The sequence below is a fragment of the Myripristis murdjan genome, chromosome 9 (genome assembly GCF_902150065.1).
Source record: "Myripristis murdjan chromosome 9, fMyrMur1.1, whole genome shotgun sequence".
NCBI lineage: Eukaryota > Metazoa > Chordata > Actinopteri > Holocentriformes > Holocentridae > Myripristis > Myripristis murdjan.
In genome coordinates this window covers 16,042,705-16,066,895 of record NC_043988.1, presented here as the reverse complement: position 1 = coordinate 16,066,895, position 24,191 = coordinate 16,042,705, and the positions used below count along the sequence as shown (strand labels likewise).

General features: G+C 40.2%; 1 protein-coding gene across 1 annotated transcript in view; it reads right to left on the bottom strand.

Annotated features, from left to right (window-relative positions):
- edil3a (EGF-like repeats and discoidin I-like domains 3a) overlaps positions 1–24,191 on the bottom strand; it is a 152,032-nt gene that overhangs the window by 87,905 nt on the left and 39,936 nt on the right. The window contains 2 exon segments of the mRNA XM_030060238.1: positions 5,688–5,816; positions 22,669–22,698. Of these exon segments, the coding sequence (XP_029916098.1) occupies positions 5,688–5,816; positions 22,669–22,698 (159 nt within the window).

The following is a 24,191-nucleotide window of genomic DNA, read 5'->3' as shown; positions in this document are numbered from 1 at the left end:
AAAGACATTTATGAAAAAAAAAAACAACATTTATGCCATATCACACAATCAAACTCAATAGATACTCTCATATCATGATGTCATTATAATATCACCCACCCCAACTCTCTAACTATCATCAGTTTTAAGAATCAGTGAAACACGTTGCACCTCTAAAAATATATTGAGATGCGTTCTTATTCCCTCGAAAAAAGAATAAGAGGAAATCTTCATGCTTAATCCCTGTCTCCACTGGAAACAGCGTGGCGGCATTTGCTGTGAACAGTGAAGCCTCACAGTAAGAAAGGACATAATAACTGCCTCAGCCACGATGAGAGGGAGCAGAAAACCACAAGCCCACCATTATCCTGCCGCTCTGCCTCACTCACTCACGGCCCTCTCTTCGCCGTTCCTTGCAGGCCTCCACGAGAGAGGTGGGAGACATCCTGCCTGAACCCCCCACACCCCCACCCCTCACCCCCTCCAGCCCCCCACCCCCCTGCCATCACAACATAGATCCGCTGCTACAAAGTCACCTCCTGTGAGGCACTGACAGGTTTGTCGGGCTGTTTGAGAAGGGCAAGTCATTTTTCGCTTGAGGAAGTGCAGGTAACCACTCCGAGGTGGGCTGGTAAAGTGAGAGGGGGAGGTGGAGAGTCAAGGAGGGGTGGGTGGGGGGAGAAGTGGCTGGACAAGCTCTGTCTGTCAGATTTCTGCTGTGCCTGAAGTGTAAGGAAGAGAGACTATTGTTGCACCAAAATATTTAGGGCCTATGATGTGAGAGAGACGGGTAACCACTGTCCTTTTGACACACACTGACAAACTGACAGGTTGAGGACATATGAACACACACACACACACACACACACACACGCCTCACCCTGTAGTGAAGTGTTGTCTATCAGATCATCATGCTTTTGAGCAGGAAACAGAGCACAACAAATATGAGCGGACGAGTTTGCAAGCGCTGAATGGAAATGAGGTCTCTCCATCCTCTTGTTCACTTTCTGTGTGACTGTAAAGGAGTTGTGTGAGAAGGAACCGGCCAAATGTGAGGGAGGAAAAAAATAAACAAGAGAGGGAATTATTGGCACCACAGCACCACTTGGTTGCTCCTTACCAGCAGCGAAAGAAACAGGTCACTAATGCAGTCCTAACTAAAGCACAGAGGAGCTTGCGCAGAAAGAGCCCAGATGGGGTGTCTTTCTCTCTGTTGTGCTGATGAAAGGCAGCGTCTGATCTACCCCAGGTGAATTGACTAACAATAATGGCTCCTTGCAGGTTTGCATCAGGCCACAGCTATAAACACTGGCTGATTATCCTTTGGCACGATGCTGTGGAGGCAGTAGCGCTAACTTGTCATGATAGCAATGGTCAATACATGATCAAATATGGAGCTGTGCTTAAAAAAAAGGAAGAAGAATAAGAGAAAAAAAAAACACATATCCTACACTTAGCCTCGATCAATCCAACCCTGCTGGAGTCTTTCAAAAAGCACGGCAAAGACGTTTATTGATCAGAAAGCAAGATGGAATCGGCTCAAAGGAGTTTCTGGCCAGAGAAGAAAGAAATGGAGGCAGACAGAGTCAAAGAGTGAACACCAGTCGTTTTAGAAAGGATTTGACCAAATTAACCTGTTTTTCCTTTTCTTATATATATATTTTTTGTTGTTTTTTTGCTGTGGTGCCTGCATGTAATACTGCATAAATCACCACCATGCCTATCCCACTGGCTCAGACTTTGAGTCTTTCCAGGCATCGGTTTTCAGGACACTGTCAGCTTCACTGTGAGCTGTGACATTGACCGATGTATATAAAAAGTCTTCCACTGAGTGAGAATCAAGACACACAAAAGCAACACTGGTGGAAAGTAAAGATGAAGAACTCAAAGAAACTTGTGAGAACAGTGATCAAGCTTGACTACTCAGAGAGGGAGCAGGATGACATATCCTTGTCTCATCTGCAAACTTTCCGAGAGAACATTTAGAGTTACAGCATCAGATTACTGACACTAACCATGTCAACTTCGACAGAATATGAATCAACATTACTCAAAAGGGGTTTGACTGGACTTTCAGGGGAATGAATCACAACATTACAGCTGCATTATGACAACATACTCCACTAAAACACCCTGAGAAAATCCCTATAGTTTGTCCTTGATAGGCCGTGAGAAAATCTGAAAAATACACAATCCTTGGGGCAATCATTCCCAATCTTCACTCTGTGACAGTTCATTACAATATTTGGCTACTTTCCCAATATTGTGGTCTGCCACTTGTCCTCTTGTCAGCACAGGGACTTGAAGCTATGCTGTTAGAAGGATGATTCACTTTTTGATAATAAGGACTGTGATAATAACATAGATGATACTAGCCCAATCCAACAGAGTTACTCCTGGGTTTCTCAGGTGATGCTGAGACTGAAGACTCCCTCAAATTGTAAAAGCAAGAAAACACCAACATTATAATAATTATTATCATTAGTGTTAACGTTGTTGTTATTAGCAGTAATGCTAGTTGTATAAGGTGTATAAAAAATCATAAGGAATAAGAACAGGAGATTCACTGTGCACTGAATCCAAGACAAGCGTTCTTGCTTTATTCATGTGAGTGAAAAACAAATGGTGGGTATTTAACATGTTTGATTTAACAAGTTTGATTTGGAATCAAGGTGTTTGTAGATTTCTGTGCATGTTTACTTCGGTATGGCTAAATAAAACCAGACATATAAAATTTGTCCTGTAATCTTTGCCTGCTGTGAATGCATACTGCCATTACCTTCAAGTCACAATGAAAATACAGGAAATACATCATATCAAGGGAGCACAATGTTTTCAAAATGACATTTTTCTGAACATGTCACCACAGCCCACTTTAGCGTCTGCTATCTGCCCTCAGTGCGGAAATCTCAACCCGCCTCGCTGTCTCATGTGTGGCTGCACGCACACATCTCCATCAAAAAAAGTCTGCTGTAGTATGTATTTATCCTAGTTGTCCATGCGACATCATTCTTCTCTGTGCTTCATAAAACTGGTCTAAAAAGCAGTATGTGCAGCGCTGTCTGTATCTTGGATAATGCTCAAAGGTGTGAAATTGGATTTAGCTCTGACAGAGCAAGCAGGTATTAGCAACAGTAAAAAAAAAAAAAAAAAAATTGGGGTTGGCCTTCACAATATTACATCTGTGTCACCACTGGTATAAAACACTGGATCAGAAATTACAATACGGTAATGCTACTATGTAATTCAGTCCATAAATTGATGGAGATTCAAAAATGCCTTAAACACAAATGTAAAAATAGAAATATATGGGAAATCGGTCTGTATACAATATGTACATAACGCCAACTAATATTGTACTTAAAGTTGCATGTTCTGAAATTATATCAGAGGTGAGGAAGAATGGTACTGACAAAATAAAAATGGTGTTAACAGATCCCTGTAGTTGTTTCTTGTGCATGAGCATCACAGTATTATAGTATAGTGGGATATATTCATTATAATGGCACATACATTGTTAGCCACTTCTCTTCATTTTGTTTCTTGTAAGCTTGTTTTCTACAAAATTCTCAGCACTTCTCAATTTTATCTTTTCGCTAAACTTGTCATCCATAAAAAGCCCACCCGCACCATAACAAAGGCAGCTAAGCTGGCATTCTGGGGGAACAATTATTTGTGTGCCTTTATCATTTAATTGCAGGAATTATCCAGACGCTAGATTTTATTATTAATATCTTCAGATAGAGATTTCTCTGCCCCCCCTCCCCTCGTCTCCCCCCCTCCCTGTCTCTCTCTCTCCCATTCAATTCTAATGACCATAAAGAAAATTGGCAGCCATTAATGTGTATTCAGCCCGTATCGAATTGGTTTCTCACCATCCTGAGGGCTTAATAGGAAACAATAACTTAATTATGGCATGAATGCTAGCCGATTGCTCATTCACAGTTCTGGCAAGAGATGAACTGGCACAAAGTTGACATGGTCATTTCCACTAATGTTTCGTGTCCTCCTGATAAAATAATCAAGACAGGGAAATAAACACAGGCACTGCACAATGGCTATTAGTAAAATATCTTTGGTTTGTAGTTTGTGCCATGTTTTAATCTTCTTTCATATGAACGAGGTTCACAACAAGTCAGAAACTTTCTGGTATACACCTTAGCAAATTTAGAAACACAAAAAAACAAGGCTCTCACTGTGATCAAATATCACCACGTATGAAAATGGCTGTCCCATAATTTGTACCTTGCAGACACTCTCTCTTCCTTTTAAAATACCTCTCATTTTGGGGTCTTGTTAACCTTGATGGAAGTGGAAAAGACTGGCAGAGTTATAAGGCTGGTACAGGTGATAAGTATTGCTTGCCATCTCTCTCTGGTTCTCACTCTTTTTCAAACCGATAAAATATCCATCTATCCAAGCAACAGTTTGCACCGCAATACATTAAAGCCCCCCTTTCATTACTTACAAGCACACCTGCAGCGAGGGACAACTTGTGTTGGGGGCAGGCTAATGCAATGCTCAGCCAAGCAGACATATGGAGAGGAACCACAGGAGTTGGCCTATATATCATCCAGAAGGATTTAGGAACATTTAGCACTCATAAGAAAAGTCTAAATGATATTTTCAAATGCTGGGGTCTGTTCAGAAAGGGTAAAGATGTCCAAACAGGCTGAGAATGTACAGAAATGATACTCATACTTGCATATTTACATTCCTGGCCAGCTGACGTTGACTCTGCCTGTTATCACACACGAGCTTCCTTTTCTAATAAATTGACACATTGAGTAGGTTTCACTTCCTGACAGCAAATAACAGACTTTTTAGTGAACGGTGCTGCAAGTAATATTGACAAAAGAAAGTCTTGACACCATCTAATAGTTGCTGTGAAATTGATTTTCAAACTGCTGAGAACAGTAACTGCGGCTGAAAATACTTAAAAGTGAAACAAAGTGTTTCAGAAAAAGTAACTTGACTTTTTGAAATGTCAAAACAATTCACTGCCTGCTCCTTGTTGTTTGTGCGAACAGTTATCATATCAAACAGCTCGCAGTTGTTTGTTGTATGAAATTTCTTGAGAAATGCTAGAGCGGGCTTTGCATTAGTGATCAAAAGAACTTTTTTTCACTGTTTTATGGAGAGCATTGCTGCTGATCTCCTGTTTCTTTCTTCTTTCTGTAAAATGACTGCAATAACACTAAAATGTCTTGCATAGATTCAAGAAAAGGGTCTCAAGGAAAGAGCAGACATTGTGGTGTGGATGAGAACAATGCTCCTGATCTAACACCAGGCATTGCCTCATAGGCAGCAAAAACCCTCCGACTCTAACCTTTATTAAGAGCATGCTCAACAAAAAAAGCAAGTTCAGCATTTCTTTTCTCTACCAAACTCCCTATCATTTTGCTGAACTCACCCTTTCAACAGCGATTTACTTCCCGTCATCTGTACAGCATTATTCACAGCACAAGGTCATTATTTGTGTTGGAAAATCTTCGAGATTAAAACGCCGAGTCATGTTTTGTGGAAATGAGTTAAAAAAAAAAAAAAAAAAAAAAAAAAAAAAAAAGCACAGAGATAGCCCCGGCACCTTGTAGTTTCTTTGGTTCAATATTCAAATTTAGTAGAATCATAGTGTCTCAGGGCTTTTTAAGGGTAATTGCAAAGAGCAAACATGCAAAATGTAACGGGACGATAGTGGTTCAACTTACTGTGTTGGCAGTGAATTCCAATGAAGCCTGGTGGACACTTGCAGACATACCCAATAAAGGTGTCGCCCCTGTAGGTCTCGCTGATCTCGCACGTTCCTCTGTTGTGGCAGGGGTTTGGATGGCAAGGACCTGAGTGGAAAGAGAGGGAGAAAAACACCATCAGAAAGTCAATTTTGTGCTATTTGTGAAACCAGCGTGGTAGGTTGTAACGCGGCGATAATGTGCAATGACTTTGCCATTCTCGTTGACTATGTGCATGCACACTGACAAAATTGTTCATTTTAACTTAATGTTTAAGTCATTTAGTGCCATATTTAGTGTTAAAATCAGGATTTTTCTTAAAACAAGTGAAAAAATCTCCCAGTGGAATGAGATAATCCCATTTGTTTCCAATGCTAATCGACTTGTTTCCCCAATTTTCTTGAATCAAGTGACATTTTCTTGATACTAGTGGGCTGATCTGCCTTACTCTACCTTGTTTCAACATGCATTGGATTATTTACCCCACAGGTAGATTTTTTTACCTTGTTTAAAGAATATTAAAAATTAAAGGCACAGCAAACTAAAATCTTTTTTTTTTTTTTTTTTTTTTTTTTTGGTCATCATTGAGTGTAGAAAACATCATGAAACAATGATCTTTCTGTGCAGAGAAGAGGCCTATCAGTTGATTTCTCCTGAGTCAAACAATGCTAGGCAGGGAAAATATCTTTCTTTTTAAGTTTTGAAGGGTGGTGGCCTTCAAAGCAGCATACAACCTTAGTTTTCACTGCGCCTGCTCTCCCCTGTGAGTTTGAACGAACGGTAACAACAGTAACTGTTTGCTCATTGGCACGACACGACAAGGATTACATGAGAAAAGTCGAGGACTCTCGCACAGGCCTCTGTCTAAACATGAAGCTTTAGCTGGCGATGGTGTGCAGACATGGACTTTCTCACATCAACTCCCCTACAACAAGCCTCCAAAATGTAATCTTTTAGCAAGTGAGATCTACGGCAATGTTAGCTATGAAAACATTTGCTGACATATCATTGTAGAGCTAGTTACAACAAGTGAGAAATTTTCACTACAGCTGACTGGTCTTACCAGACTCATAACAATTTTTTTTTTACCTTAAGCGGAAGGCCCACCCAGCCCTGCTGAAATGTAGAAAATGTAGCCCCTAAAACCCTGTTATAGTACAGTTAGTGACTTTTAGGTACTCTTGATGTCTTGTTTGCAGTGCATTTTGTCGTAGGTAATATGTTCATATTCTGGTTTAGGTCTTCTGCAGGATAAGATATTTATATGCATGTTGATATCCCCCTCACACCATTCGTCATTGTGTATGTGACTCAACATTTTGAACATAATTACACAGAGCCTACCCACACTGCAAAAATCAATTGCTGATGGGATGAGGTGTTTACATCCCTCAATTTCACAAATAATATTCATAGGTCACAGCTGAGGTCTCAGTAACCTTAAGCAGGACATAATCTAAACTAAACTAAACTGAACTACTAAGTAACTAGAATCTCCTGTGCACTTCAACACACTCACGGAGGCTACAAAAAAGCCTGCACAAATAAAATACTTTGGGTTGGACGGTGTGAGGCAGCGTGTGAGTAAAACTGTTTGACATGCAAAAGTAGGGATGACAAGGGAGCAGGGAGCGGCTGGCTTTCAGCGACTGCTGCTGGTCTCTGCGGTCTGGAGGGCAGCCCAAGGCACAGTCTAAAAATCATTGAATATGTCCCCTCTAGGAATGCAACACTTCATTCTCACAGTGCTAAGTGGAGAGCACAAACTGGCTGCGAGGCAAAGCACTATCACCTACATACTCAAAAAAAGAAAAAAAAACATGCTATCACGCGCACACACACACATGCACACGCGCACGCGCACACACACACACACGCACACACACACACACACACACACACACACACACACACACACACACACACACAAAAACACAAGACTGGAGCCTAAATTTACTGAGGCTGCATGGTGAGCACAAATTGCACAAACATCTAAATGGGCTTTACCAGATTTTGGCTGGCTGGATAATGAATAACTTGGATTCGAGATTGAAAAATAATGACATTACTATTGGCAAAACACAAAGTCTGCAATTAGCGTTTTATTTGTTAGAATATAAACAAACATTTCCTTTCAAATTATTCAAGGTACAAATTGCCTACCATGATGTCTACTAATGTTCTTCCGGAGACCGCAATTATACAAAGTTCAATAAACTGTGAACATTATAATACATAATGCATCATTAAAACAAACTAAATTGCTCAGTTTTGATCTTGTTGCCTTAATTTGCGGGTCCAGTTATCAGTAGTGTACAGTGTTTGTATTCCACAGTGCAGGATGCTCATCTCTCAAACTGTGTTTGCTTGAGTGATTTCACAGAACTTTCCTTCTCCACTCTCTGTCAAGCACCCGCTCGTATATTTATATTGCCGATAAGTTAATTAGTGACTGACACTGTGTCATCACTGTTGCTACTTAATAACAGCAGTGAGGCAGAGGGCAGAGCTGCAACAAGCCCTGGGAATCATACCAAACATATCTTCTCCACTGATTCAGGGTACCACTCAGTACCTGTCGACCTAGCAGAGCTGAATAAAGTAACAGGCTGGTGGCAACAGGCAGGAGGTGAGGAAGCAGCAGCAGAACTGGGATGGATTTGAAAAACTAACTCAGGAAACTATTTTAATTTTTAATTGTAGAACTAATATATAGATAGAGAGATAGATGATACATAGATAGATGGATAGACAGACAGACACAGAAACAGACAGATAGAAAGAGATAGATAGAAAGACAGATGGTTAGACAGAAAGATAGACAGCCTCTGAAGCTCAAAACTGGGTGGCACAGACTGTCAAACTTGGTCCAGGCTTATGGGATAGAATAAAGGTAAGTTTTGATTTTTTTCACTGTAAGGTTAGGTGGGGCTAGCGTCTGACTCCACTGAATGTGCCCTTAGGCAAGGCATTAAACTCCCAAATGCTCCAGTATTGCTGCGCGGTGGTGAAAAGTAGAGGAGTGTACATGTTGGCAGGTGTGTAAATCAATGAATATGATGCAGAGCAAAGCTGAAAAAAGCCTACATGCTCAGCAAAACTATTCCCTGGGTAAATAAAAGTTAAATAAAGACAGGCCTCTCAGTGCACAACTTCATCACTAACACAGAGGATACACAGTGTGATTGGCTGCTAAGGCATTGCTAACACCTAATCAATGTAAAGAACCCCTTCACAGGTTTTCTGGATTATTATTATAATACAGGAAAAAAAATGTTTGTTTTTGTCACTCCCACAGTATGACAGTTTACAATACAGATTAATCCTAGTCTCAGAGTAAAATGTCCTTTGAAACTTAATTAATAGTTCTCTTTCTGGCTTGTAGATTGAAATGATGCTAGATTTAGCTTCAACTAGATTTAACTGATGTGATTTTCAGGAAAAGTATGAGTGCCTCTCCAGGACTAAATGAAGGCTGAAATTAAACCTCATAGGAGACAGCTTTATTGTGAGATTGATGATTTTTGTCATGGAAAACAGTTTCCGCAGGCCCAGTTTTAGCCTCTCCATTTCCACACATTTCTGGATTCATTCAAGCTTTTATGACCATCCCCAGTCAAGCGCTGTATGCAATGACACTGGTTCTGAAATGTAATCTTGTCTAACTTAATCAAGGACTGAATAGTCCTTCTAAAGTCGTGATTAACCATTCTGAGCAAACTCTTATAAAACAAACTCTTATAAAAACACTGTCCTGCAAATATTAATATACTGACCCATTCCAGTAATGGTACAGTGTAATATTGTTTTTATCAGACTATTTTCCTGAGCACACAAAGTAGCAAATCATAGGTCTTACTTGCTCACTTTCAAGTTCTTGCATATTGCTCCTCTGCGCCATAATGACCCTATAAGCTGAGCATTTCAGTGGAAAACTAAAGGGTGCTCACAGTGTACTGAAGTGCTCTTAGTGCCACTACTTCAGAAAAACCCTGCACACGCTGAAGGCTAATCTGCAAAGGAATTCATATTTACAGCCACCAAAAGTGCAAACATTTCTTGCTGCGAATGCACCATCCCATCCATCACCACTATTGTTTTCTCAATATATGGGTGTGGTGCAATCTCATAAGCTTTGCAGCGGTTCAGTGAGGCTAACAAATCTAAATGAAGCATACAACAGATCAAAACAAAAAAAAATAAAAATAAAAATAAATAAAATAAAATCTTCAACTTTCGCTGTCATGGTTGTTGATGATTAATAACTCAGTTGGAGCCTGATTTTTATCTCTGTGATTTGATTTTTCAGTTAATTCTCCTCATGAAGTGATCCCTATAGGAATGACGATGATAACCAAGGCTTTGAAGTTATTACGACCAACTGCTTATGACACGGCAATATATCACTCCGCTGGCAGTGCCCACAACATGGTGCCATGATGCTGCCATCTAAAAGCTCTCCCGGGCAGGCTAACCTGCAGTGTGGGGCTAAATGTAAATGACAAGGCCTTGACGCAGGGTTATTGGATTCATAACTCAGGGCCTGCCAATAGCTGCCTCATCTTTTAAACATTGAGTTGTACAAGTGCATGGAGGCTGTCAAAACTTCACAGATGGAGATTGGATGGAAAAACTTCAGTGGTCTCTCGTGGGTAAGATATTAATGCAAACACCGCTGAAGGGGAGAATATACTGTAAAAGATAGAGGAGGAATGTTGCCTTGTGGGATATTTGGTAAAGTCAGTCTATATAACTGTGACGAATAGGGATATTTTCAGTATTTACTTTAGGAATCTCGAGATGGCATGATTTTAACTATAATGGTATATTCAATTTAAGTATGTCAATTGAAGCACCGATGACAAATATTCAAAATGATCCTGCAACAATCTATTCAAATATAAGACCTGCTTTTCTATTCTGCCTGTCTTTTTCCAGTCATCCTGTGCTGTAGCTTACTAGAGACAGGTAAAGGACTCTTATTTCATTTCAAGTGAAAATCAACAAGAAGTGTCAAGTGCGAAACAATCGTGACCTCTTGAGTCACTCTGCCCAAATGAAAAGCCATAAGCACAACTGATAATGTCCAGTGAACTTGTGCTCATCATCATGCGCTCGACTTCAAAGATCATTAGTTAAAAAAATCCACAGTCCTCAAAATGAAGTCGGTAAATATAAATAAATAAATAAAAGCAACGAGCAAGCTTATTACTGTTTTGTAGTCGGCAGCAGTGGGCCTCTGGATATGAATTACAAACGAGGTAATCCTATCGAAGTCATGCCATTTCAGAGCCTGGACCCATATCAGTAATAATGAGACCGGTGGCTAATCAGTTGAACAGAGGAACGTATAATAGCTTTCACAGAGGCCATGCTCTCTGAGGGAGAGGAGGTGACAGGTTTCAGGGCTGTTTTGACGTGCCGATCTATAGTTGCACCAAGGCTTGCTGACAGCCTCCCTAATGGAGAGCACATAAAGCCGAAAAAAGCAAAGAGGGAAAGAGGCAGAGGGAGAGAAAGAGAGAAAGAGAGCGAATCAAAGTGTGTGAGAGTGATACCAAGAGCGCTTTTGTACGACCGGTGAGTTTGAGATACACATTAGCTTTTTTTTCACAAGATATGAAAAGCCCCGAAATATAAGTTTGATTTACTGACGTGTGATTTACAGAGATGGGTGACAGTCTGATGCCAAGAATGCTTCTTAATGAGGGAACCACTTTTTTTTCCCCACATAAATGTGTTGATAAAGCCTGAGGGGCGGTAACAACATCGTGAGCCAAGATGCAGAGCTTTACTCTGCATTATCAGATGGCACAGTCACAACAGCGCTTGTGTACTGTAGAACAATGTTATTTCTGTATTCCCACAAAAAAAAAAAAAAAAAAAAAAAATCCCAGGGAAATGTGCATCCATTCAGTGATTAAATTAAGTATGTACAAATTACTTAACACAATAATGCCACAGGGAGAGCAGTTTATGTGCTGTCCTGTCCACAGCCAGCCGCTACCGCTCACCTTAGAGGACTTGAGTGTTTAAACAACAAGCTTGCCCTCAGGAACATACCCAGTCTAATTGATAAACAATTAAATTTATGACGCGGGCAGCAACAGCTCTGTCAGTGTGACCAAAAGCCACTTACAAAAACTCTCTCAAACACACACACACACACACACACACACACACTCACACACAAATGCACTGTCATCTTCAAAAAATAACCCTGTGGCCAAGCTCAAGGTACACTACACAAAACTGCCAAGGCTCAACTGAACTGAAGACCATTTAGACTCAAATGATTTTTAAAAAAATGGGCATGAGAACCCAGTCCATATTTTTTATTTATTTATTTATTTTTTGTTGGCTGACTCTGCACACAGACAAAAGCACACACACGTACACACACATCCGCGTGGGTACAGTTGTTACAACTAGAGGATTTTTTGTATTGTTTTGTTTTGTTTTTTTAATTTCGAATTATGTGTAGCCTATTGTTAGAAAATGCATGGGTAAACTTTAAATAATAAACAGTAGGAAGAACATAGCTATTAAGAGACTTTACTGTCTACAGAATATAAATAATATGCAAAATAAACAAAATTCTAGCAATAAAAAAAAGTCTTGCTTGGTCAATGCTTGGTCATTTTTTTTTTTGGTGTTGAGTCTTGCCTGAGGAAAATTTGGCACACCCCTGCTTTAAGATCCCAGGCTGTGCTCTGGCTCATGTGGAGTTTGAAGGTTGTGTAATACAGCTAAAGTCCAGACCATGGAGCACTTTAAAAGTGAACAACAAGATCTTAAAATGAACTCTGATGATACAGCTATTGTGGCATGTGAGAGGAAGGGGCAGGAGGCAGAGTACAGGGACCTTGCAGGAGCCTTCAGCAGCTGGTGTGAGAGGAACGGCCTGATCCTAAACACCAAAAAGACCAAGGAGATGGTCATGGACTTCCGCAGGTCTAAGCCACCGATGCAGCCAGTCAACATCAGGGGCGAGGACATCGAGGTGGTGCAGTCCTACAGGTACCTGGGGGTGCACCTGGACAGCAAACTTGACTGGTTTGTGAATACAGATGCGGTCTTCAGGAAGGGCCAGAGCAGGCTCTACTTCTTGAGGAGGCTCAGGTCCTTCGAGGTCTGTGGGGAGATGCTGGACATGTTTTACCAGTCGGTGGTGGCGAGTACCATTTTTTATGCTGCTGTCTGCTGGGGAGGCAGTGTGATGGAGAGGGACACCCGAAGGCTGGACAAGCTGATCCAGAAAGCTGGATCAGTGCTGGGGAGGCACCTGGACTCACTGGGGATTGTGGTGGAGAGGAGGATGCGGACCAAGCTGTCTGACATCATGGACAATATCAACCACCCCCTCCACCACACCCTGGTGGCGCAGGCCAGTAGCCGCAGTGGGCGGCTAACTGCGCTGCGTTCCAGGACTGAGCGCCACAGGAGGTCCTTTGTCCCTACGGCCATCAGGCTGTATAATGGCTCAGTCTGGGACAGGCGCCGCTGACCCAGGCTCTGGTGACTCCTTTAGCTTATTTATTATAACTCAGGTTGGACTCTTTTATTCTATTTATGCACTTTAAACCCTTTTTTCTATGCACCTTATACAGTTTTACAGTTTTTACAATATCAGGCTCACATTTTTATTCTCTGTCTGATTGAGTGAATGGCTGTCTTTTTTTTTTTTTTTTTTTTTTTTTTTTTTTTTAATGGTGTATGTATTGTTTGTCCTTTATGGTATATGTATGGTATATGTATTGTGTGTACTATGAGCTATGTGACACAGAGAATTTCCCTGAGGGGATGAATAAAGTACCTATCTTATCTTATCTTATCTCTTAAAATAGTGACTGCTAATCACTGATGGTGTGTTCAGACTGGATGCATATGATGTCTTCATCGTGTGCCTGTTAAAATCCCTGCTGGACCAAGTGCAGATAAGACAGAGACTTGTGAGAGAGACAAGAACTGAGTGAATTATAGTAATCCAAGCAAGATGAGACTGAGGCATGAATTACCTTCTCCAAGTCAGCTAAGGATAGATTTTTTTTTTTTTTTTTTTTTTAAACCTTAGAAATACTTCTCAGTTCCAAGAAGCCGGACTATTCTGCTCTTTGAACCTGCTCATCAAATGTTAAGACTGCTGTCAAAAAATACTGTCAAATAATATCTGGCAACAGGTCTTATATCTGAGGTTAAGGTTCCTGGCTGAACTTGAATCTTAAGTCTTTAGTGAGTGAGGCCAGAGGGAAAAAAATAATCTGATTTGTTGTCATTAAAGTTACCCGCTAGCCATTTATTAAGCCCCTACAAATAACCTCTGTTCATCAATATTACATCTTTGATTTTGATTTTTTTTTCCCCATGAAAAACATGTGAACTTGTGAATATGAAAATAGTCCCTGCCCACCTCGACCTGTCTTCTTGACACCAGTTTATAACCAGAGATCTGTTCACAGAATGAGGAAGTCCTGTCCCAGAAGTCCTGAACCATATTTGATAATGTAACCATGAAAAAATCTATATTTTTGTACAGACACCTGCTCTTTCAGTAGTGGAATGTGAAAACACCTCTCTTGTGAAAAAGCTTGCACAGATACAAGTCAGTATAGTCAAGGTCAGGCATTTTAAGCATAAGTAAAACAAATTTTTTTGAGTGAAGTAGGACTTTAAGTAGCTAGAAACTGTGGGATATTTGGTTCTTAATGGCACACTATATGCGAAATTGTCGTGGGCTGAGAAACTACTGACTCACTTTTCCACATTTTCTGTCAGTCTGAGACAAAGTGTCCTCCCCTAAATCAACCCACGGCAATTTTGCACAGTGCACCTTTAATATCAGAAAAGCACTCATTTAGGTTGTCAAGACAACAGGGGGGCCTCTGGGTTTTCCAGGTAGCTATAAGTTGCACAATAATGCAAGGACAAGTTATGTTTCTGTGTAGCATGGCCAAGAGGGATGAAGTATCAAGTAAGCTCTGTGGACTCTGCTTATTTTATTGGCTTGGATGTCCAATGTATATAAATGAATAAACACACACACACACACACACACACACACACACACACACACACACACAGACAGACACACACACTCACACACACACACACACACAGAGAGAGAGAGAGAGAGAGACAGATAGATACATAGATACACATGTTAGTGTTAAATATATTCACTGAAATTTTACATTCTGGTGTCTAAGCCATTAGCAATGTGTGTGTGTGTGTGTGTGTGTGTGTGTGTGTGTGTGTGTGTGTGTGTGTGTGTATTCATCGATATATGTTGGACATCCAAGCCAATAAAATAAGTGCAACAACAGCAAGACGGCAGGTGAGAATAAAGAGGGCATCATGTGTCCTCCTCTGAAACTGGGCTGGGTCTCAGTCTGCGCTCTTGTCAGTGTGAGTGTGTGTTTGCTTACATGTGTGTATGAGATGCACATGTGGGAAATGCTGTCGTGTTGTACAAACTAACCCGTGGGCTGTAATCGATGTGACCCCATGTTATGTCCATGATAGCATTGTTTATAATCAATGCATATTCCGTTGATAACAGTTGATAATCCAGTTAATAATCCAATATAGAAATATTGCAGGACATGGGTTTCTAAAGTTCAATGGGTCATGATGTTCCTATGTTTCAAATATGGTTATCTCGCTCTCTAGGTGAGAAATTGGTTCTCACAAGACTGGAAAAGCATGGTGTTGTAGCGCCTCTATACCTGTGACTGTTTATATTATCTACTTGTGCTTAGGTACCAGGAGAAACAAATGTATAGACCCCTGTATGGTGAAGAATGTATGGTGCTATGAGACTGGACAAGAGGCCAAATGTTTACCTCATTCTATAAAATCACATCTGACGCTCCTATCAGTGTCATTCTCATGCAATCCACACCAGCGTATAGGTGTCTGACGCAAGCTCGTTAATAAATGCCTGAAATTATCTGCATGCAAGCATCTAATTTCTACTCCGGCCACGACAACATCATCATCCTTCTATTCCACCCTGACACGAACAAGCTAAGCCACGGGCTGTGATTGATGTGAGCCAGTGTTACGTCCAGCATGAGCACTGTGATTTCTTCTCTGGCTGCAAAGAGAGCCCAATCAATCAGCTGTGAAAACCTAACCAGTGGTTAAATACAGAAAAGCATTCTTTGTTTCCTTACAGATCAATCACTGAGGCCTGACATTTTCGGGGTTAAGGGTACGTTTGTGTCCCTAAATCTTAACAAGCAGCTTTCACAGATATTGTCTCACTGCAAATGTACATGCAATTCTTCTTGAAATAGCTGAGACATGAATTTCATCACGGTGAGGCATAATTTACTGTATACATTAGATCTTACAAATTTAAAGTGCCTTATAAACTACTACCGTATTTCACCAATTAATTGCGGGACCGCAAATAGCCACCTGGTTCTCGCCTGGGGTCTGCACCCATTTAACCGTCGTTGCCCACCCGAATAACCGTTGGGGTGATTATTTGCATTACATTGAGGTAAACCCAAAATAAGGCTATTCACCTTATTTTTGCAGAAGTAAACAGTTACCCGCACAATAACTGTGTGGCACTTCCGTTTTCTGTCAAAATAAGAGAGCTTGCTAACGTTAGAAAAAAGGGTGTACCGTAATCTTAAATCGACCGACTAATTCTTATTTTGACAGAAAACGGAAGTGTCAGAGGGAACAACTCGCAGTGCGACAATTTGATGGTTTGCACTATGTTTGTATGTACAGATATGTTTACCTTATGCCTTACAGTACTTTTGTACTAAAAATTATGTTGGACAGTAACTGTCATCACAATAATGACCTGGTGCAGGTCTGTGTAAAAATAAATAAAGACCTGCAGCGAATAGCCGCCTGGTTCTTTTAAACGCCTGGGGTCCAAGTTGATTTTGCGTATTAAATGCCCGGGCTATTAATTGGGGAAATACGGTATATACACGTTAAACGTTTCAGTGAGGTATTAAAACTTCGTCTGAGGCATACTGTTGAATATCTGGCACATTCTTCACTGTTTGTCGATTAGAGGAACTCACACATTTCTCTGTGTGTGTGTATAATATATAGAGTTACGGTATTGACAGCATCATGCAGGGAAATTAAAGGATAAGTCTTGTGACTGACCTGGTATTCAGTTAATCTCAATAACCTTTACACCACTGAGTGGGATCATGACGAGGTCAGTATTTTGCTTCTCAGACTCCGTGGCATTCCTGACTGTCTGTCTGCGGATTGATAAAGATTTGTGGTGATCCCAGTGAAGTGGGTCAAGACGTGGGGGTGAGGTGACCATTTACAGCAGTGGCAGAGTGCATATCTGCCAGTAATATTGACCACACCCCGGCTCCCAGATGTGCCTTGATCTTTCATCGCAGGCTTCATTGAGCAACTCTCCTCCAGTTACACCTCCAACCTTTACTGAAAAACGGTGTGTGTGTGTGTGTGTGTGTGTGTGTGTGTGCATGTGAATTCAGTAAAATGAAATGACTGCCAATAGAAAATACTCCTTCAGGTGAGTTTCAAGTTCCAGTTTCCAACACTCAAGTCAACAAAGTCATCAAGCAAAAAAAGAAAAAAAGAAAAAAAGAAAAAATAATAATATCACAACCAAATACCTCAATATTGATCTTCTGGTGCTTTTGTAAGATTTTACACACAATACATTTTTGATTAACAATCATTAGTAATAAAGTTGTGATGATCAAGTAGAGAGAGGCCAATAATAGGACAACTACAACAGTCTAGTTAAAAAAAATTGCTTCCCTTGGTGATATGACTTCACTCACGCACAATATCACCCAGCTCTACTGCTGTATATATTTAAAAAAATAAATAAATTCATCAAAAAAAGATGCCTTTTATCCCCATACATCCTTAACCTTGATCATTACTTACACTCAGTCAAGGGTGTTAAATTTATGTTTAATATTCTCAGCTCTGAATGTTCACACAGCCAGATACAGAGAGATTTGACATGGCCTAATTGTGTCAAATGTATTTTGACCCAGCTTCTTTTTATATGATAGATTTACTAGTTCACAGGCTCATGGTCACTGCACCCACCCCATCACCTAGCTTCTGATGAAAATTGGCACAGAACCACCAATATAACATCAGTACTCGTGATCCGGTGAACGCTGATGCTTTTAGTGCTTCCTTGGCTTTGCTCTTTTTTTCCCATGTGCCCTTGCCATTCTGCCATTACAAAATGGAGCCAACCCATCAGCATTTGACAATGTCAGACAAATGCATTTCAGAGATGAAAAGTATTAAGAATCATCCCGAAACGTAATGGTTTTGGACCCGAATATGTCAAATAAATATCCAAATGGTGAGGTCACACTGAAGATCAGCATTACTCTGGGAAGATCCCGACACAGGCAGGAAAGGAGAAACGTCTTGTCAGAGACTAAATGCCATGGAAATGTCAGAGCAATGTCCTTGTCATGCAAAGGTCTCCTCCAAAGAAGGCATTTTCCAAAGCTTGCGAGAGACACCAGGCCATGTATGTTAGAAGCCATTAACTCCTAACCTAATAAAATTTAAGGCAATCAGACAAAGACTGGCTCCAATCTTGTCCAGGGAGGACTGCTGGGCCGTGTTTTGCTCAGACAGTCAGCTATCCATATCCACTTAACCTTAGTTTGTCGATACCAACTACGCTGTGTGCTGATGTGGGGCTAAACATTTGACGAGCAGCAACATGTAGAGATTTCAAAGCAGCAAAGCAGTCAATAGAAAAAAAGCCAAAGTTACCCTTAATTTGCTGCAACTGAAAAGAGACAATTAAGCATATATTTATTTATTTATTTTCTCTTTCATCCCAAATGCAGCTGAATACTAACAATTTGCTTGTCTAGACCGCAAGTGTAGCGAGAGCAGCGTGCTCCGTCTGTCTGTTTGAGCAGGAGGCGTTCACGTATAGCATTGAGCATAGGTCACCCGCGTTTTAGAAGCGCTCTGAACGCAACACACAACGACTGGAGTTATTCAAATGAAACGGAGGGAAACAGACTTGAAGCATAAATAAACACTTCAGGCCGTGGTTATGCCTGTGAGACGCCGAGACGTGAGCCTGGTGCCGACAGCAGCCTAGACTAAAATGAGAGAGCATCTGTTGTGTGTGACGTGCGAGTAAAAAACACGTCTGATAAGCGGGTGGTCTGGACAAAGGCTTGGCCTAATCGCACTTTTACCACTTAGAGAACAAGCAGAGTTTCAATATGTTTGTCTCTGCTCATATCAGTCACTTGTCTGCACTGAGGGAAGAATGGCAGAAATTAATTGCTGTTCACTGTGACTCATAGGCATCTTGCAAATCTATAAATTGAAAGTCTGATTTTATTATGGGCATGAAAAGTGTAGATATAGCCACATTTTTAAAGGTGGAAAACAGGATGGTGGACTATAAAAATAAAGCCATCAAGCAGATTAAAATAATAATAATAATAATGATTAAAAAAATCCTTCTTTTACATGGAACGGTCGGTAGGGATTAGAGGTAACTGCAAGACTTTCTCCACTCTAACACATGAATGAGCAAGTAGAAAAAAATTTAATTATTATGGCAAGCAATTGCTCACTTTTTTTTAATCTCTCTCTCTCTCTCTCTCTCTCTCTCTCTCTCTCTTTCCCTCCTGAAATAAATGCAAAATCTAAGATATTCAGTATAGAAATGAATTGGCTACTTAAAATGCTTCCAAATGCACATCATGAACATCTCTATTGGTGCACGACCAGCGCTGAAAGCCACTGGAGGGCTTTTAGCATAAGACAGTGTGCGAGGACGGATGTCCCAGAACTGATGATGAGGAGAATTTCTGCTTAATGTGAATATTTGAGCATTAGAGTGCTCTGGTCTTTTGTTACATAGTGGGAGAGCATTAAAACGGCAACTTCACTTCCCATTTATGAACAGAAATACGGATACAAAATTAATGCACTACACAAGTTTATAGCGACTAATCAGACCCCATTAGGCGAAAATGTTCCTTTAACACATATTACAATTCCACATCAAATTTAATCATTAATTAAAATTAACAGTGGGGTAATATGCAATCAATCTACAGACCCACATTACACAATGCTTAAAATCATGAAAGAAAGCAAGAAATGTGAGGTGCTTGAGGTCTATGTGAGCTGTGTTTAATGGTGTTATTCAGTGTCACATTCAGCAGAGCCATTACAATTTCTCCTTGGGCTTTTATGCTGCAAAAATATGAAGGTTAAGTCTTTTCCTGGATGTATACGCTGTAGAGAAATAATTGCATCTTAGCATGAGTATATAAAATACAGAGAATGTCTTTATTTTATTATTCCATTGGGGCAGAGGACAGAATGAAATCAAATATTCTGGCATGTTTAGTATCCCAACCACCTTCCTCACCTTAACACCAAACTGAATGTAAATGGAGGCTTGGCAGGTGGATGCTGTGTGGGTGGGCCACAATGTCCAATACGCAAGAATCAGATCAATACAGATGTGACACATTTACACAAAGAACAAGACCCACATGAATCTATGTCCAACATGCTGTAAGAGCAGTCCCGCGTGTATGCACGCGCACACAAAGGACTTGGGAAAGTAGATTATGGCTATGAAGAGTGTAAAGTAACAGCTGATATGTTAAATTCTTCATGCCTGTCACGAGTAATTTCATCTTCTGTGTCACCCTGCCCTAATTTCACTTCAAGTCCAGTTCCAGGTCAGTGGTCACTGGTCACACCTAATTCAGATCATTTTTAAAAATTCAGACCCAATAATATTTTCTTATGCTCTGTGCTTTGTTCCCTCCACTCTCTGAAAAGCTGCACAGGGAAAGCTCCAGAAGACTACATAGTGCTTTCAATCATTTATGCCAAATAACATAAGTCTATTCATAGTCCAATTATTTGGCATTAAACAGAATTATTATGCAATCCATAATTTATGTTTGAGGTGGTAAAGGAATCTTTGCGATAAGGATAAAATCAGACATCTTGATATAATACCTCAATATTGATATTGCGATGATGTTAAAGGGATAAATATTGGTGATTCCATTAGATATTTACACACAAGAAAGTTTGATAAATGATCATGATTAATGTGGTTCTGATGTCTAGTCTCATATTGTGATATTGATATAATACCACTACACTGCCAAGCCCAAATTGGAAGAGTGATTATATTTATTTTATGAAAATTGGATGAGTAGGGGTGGCATCAGAAAGTTTGCAGAGGATCAGTGAATTTAGTCAGGAAATAGTATTTACCATCCCATGTCCTTGTACTGCCTTGGCAGCTTCACCCCGGGCAGGGTGAGATTTGTACCACCAGGCAACTGAATTTGAATTATGTGAGTGAAACTTCTGTGATCAATGAAACTGAACGTTGAAAATCAGTCCCTCTTTCCACTCGATGCTACTATTTCAACTACAACTTTGAAAAAAAAAAAAAAGAGCTCACAGATGTTAAGTGCATTTTCTGATATTAAGTGGGGCGTGTCTATGTGTGTGTGCGTGTGTGTTTGTGTGTAGGTGGTTGGGTGTGTGAGTGAGACTGTGTTGGTCGACTGATGATTTAAGAGTTTGACGCTACACGAAACTTAGGACTGTAGCAACAAATGGATTTAATTAGCATCAGTTTTTTTTTTTTTTTTTTTTTTTTTTTTTTTAATGAAAATAAGGTAATCTTGTTTTAATCCCTTTAACGTCTAATAAAGCAGCAGAGATGAACATTCATGCATCGTAATAGATAAAGACAGTTCAGCAGGTAGACTGAGTTTGCAACTAGGAGGTTTGTATTCCGTCACAGTACTTTACCAGGATGGGAAGTGACATTTTAATTACGACTCTGATGAAGATGAATCAGGTTCTTGTTTACTGTTGTCCTCCGTGTTCTTCACTTTTGTAATAAAACTCTTGTTACATTAGTTCTTCCATTAATGAGAAGCAATACCTCCGCATACCACGCATGGCTTCTCACGCCATGGCTCCTCGAAGGAAATTTTTGGATGATAATTCACAATCTTTATTGTATCATCTACTAATAATGTTGAGAGCAGAAAATACACTGTGTATTCGTGAGTGATTTTTTTTTCTCCTGTATAATCAGATTTATGCAAATGGGATTCACTTGCTTGTATCAGGTTGTAACATGAACCGATCTTGTCGCTATTCATGGAGATGCAGTGCATTGAACTGTTGATTTAAGTGGAAAGAGTTAAGTTTTGAGCTGTTGAAATCATAGCTGGTTTACATTAATCTTGAGTTAATGGATAATAAAGTCAATATTAGTACACCAGGAATGATTTTTCTGAGAAAGTACTGAGAAATGTTAAAAGCAGCATGTAGTATTAAGCTTCTGAAAAAGTGGAATGCCATACCATGTTCTACAGCCAATATTCTGCTCTCTTATTTATTTGCACTTTTTCCACTATGATACTATATTCACTCTTATCTTGTGTTATGGCTGGATTCTTAATGTTTTACTGTGCCATCAGACATACAAATAACGGCAAAGGGAAAAAGTTTCAAACTAAAGCAATAAGTGCGCAGCTGGACTCTGAGGCTCTCAAAACAAACACAAATTCTATAATAATAGAATATGTTTAACTGTCTGTGTGTGTGCGCGCATGTGTGTCTGTGTGTGTGTGTGTGTGTGTGTGTGTGTGTGTGTGTGAGTGTGTGAGTGCACGTGAGATAGCGAGAGAGAGAGAGAGAGAAAGAAAGAGAGATACAGAGATGTTACTCAATAAAAGATCATAAAACATCATACAAAGTCAATGTTGGGAAATATGTTCTCTTGCTCTCTCTCTCTCTCTCTCTCACACACACACACACACACACACATGCGTGCACACAAACACACACACACACACACACACACACACACACACACACACACACACACACACACAAAGGAGAGGGATGCATGATACCAAGCATAACTATTTCCCACCTGCTGAAGTTGGTTCCTCACCATCTGCTGCTGTTGAGTCACAAGAAGGGAAAAGAGAAGAGGAAGAAGAAGAGAGAGAGAGAGAGGGAGAGAGAGAAAGAAAGAGAGAGAGAGAGAGAGAGAGAGAGAGAGAGAGAATGCATTAGTTTTTGCACAACTACATCGTAAAATTCACTGCTACAGACTTCGTGGACTAGTGCTGATCCAACTTTATTCAAAATGGCATTTGCCCTTGTGCATGTGCAAACAAAGAGACGCCGGCAGTACAACATCCTACAAACAGCGACACTACACACTGCCACCAAGACACATAATCTAGTATCCCACCCCATCCCCCAACCTTCGCTTGTCACTAAGTCCTGGTCAGTGGCCTTTGACTAATATGTGTTCATCATTCTGGACCAGTGTAGGATTACCCTCTGAGGCATACATACATGCTGCTGCATCCCTGGCTCCTAATCCCCAGTCTAATGCCATGGCTGAATGGCAAGGCCAGGCTATGTACCATCATTACCACAGCCCTCTACAGCATCTCCCTCATCATTTGCTACAGTTTAACTGTTCCAAAACACTGAAAGGGAGCTGGATGGAGCGATACAGGGTCAGAGGAGCAAGAACATACAATGAATGATATGACAATAGAGATTTAGGGATGGAATGATTGCCGGTTTTACTACAAGCCACGATAATAAATCAAAATTACTTACATTGTTTCATAATTTCAAGATCTTCATCCCAAATGATCCTATCACTGGATTCAGCTTTACATATGCATGCTGCTTTATTCAAACCCACAAAGCCTCATTTCAAATTCTAGTGGAGAATGCCAAGGTTTCCAAATATACCAGGTATGTCATGTAAATTACAGGGAAATCTGTGTAAAATTACGCACAGGACATCTAGATATGTATTTGATGTGATGATGCAGCTATAAAACAATGCCATCTTGGGATTATTTCACTCACATAATCATTTTGTAGCTTCAGTGAAGCCTTGCAACTGGCCATTACAGAACATATCTGTGTCGTACAAAAAAATCTAACGTCAAGGCTACTTTATTATATATACTTTATCATATTTAAGAGTGTTCAAGGAGTTCATTGAGATGATAACTGTATTTCATTTCCATGTTCTTAAAAAGCCACATTTTCTGTCCAGCATGAACCAAAGTCTGTATCAAACAGTTCTTATTCTCCTTTGTCTGTTTAACTTGCTATCAAAGCCTCTATTTGCAAATGTAAAAGGAAGCTTTCAGTTCATGCTGCTCTTGGAGCTGTAATAATTTTGGTCATGATGACTGTGTTTTTTTCAATTTTCGTATCATTCCATCTCTAACATACGGCTGCATCCCTGGCTGCAAATCCCCAGTCTAATGCCATGGCTGAACAGCAAGGCCAGGTGATCAGGAAAGTGTTGCACCACCAACTTATTCTCTCACAAAATCCAATACTGCAAATATGCCTCACCTTACAATTTTATCCCCTAATGCTGTTAATAGATTGCAGGAAAACCTACAATATGTT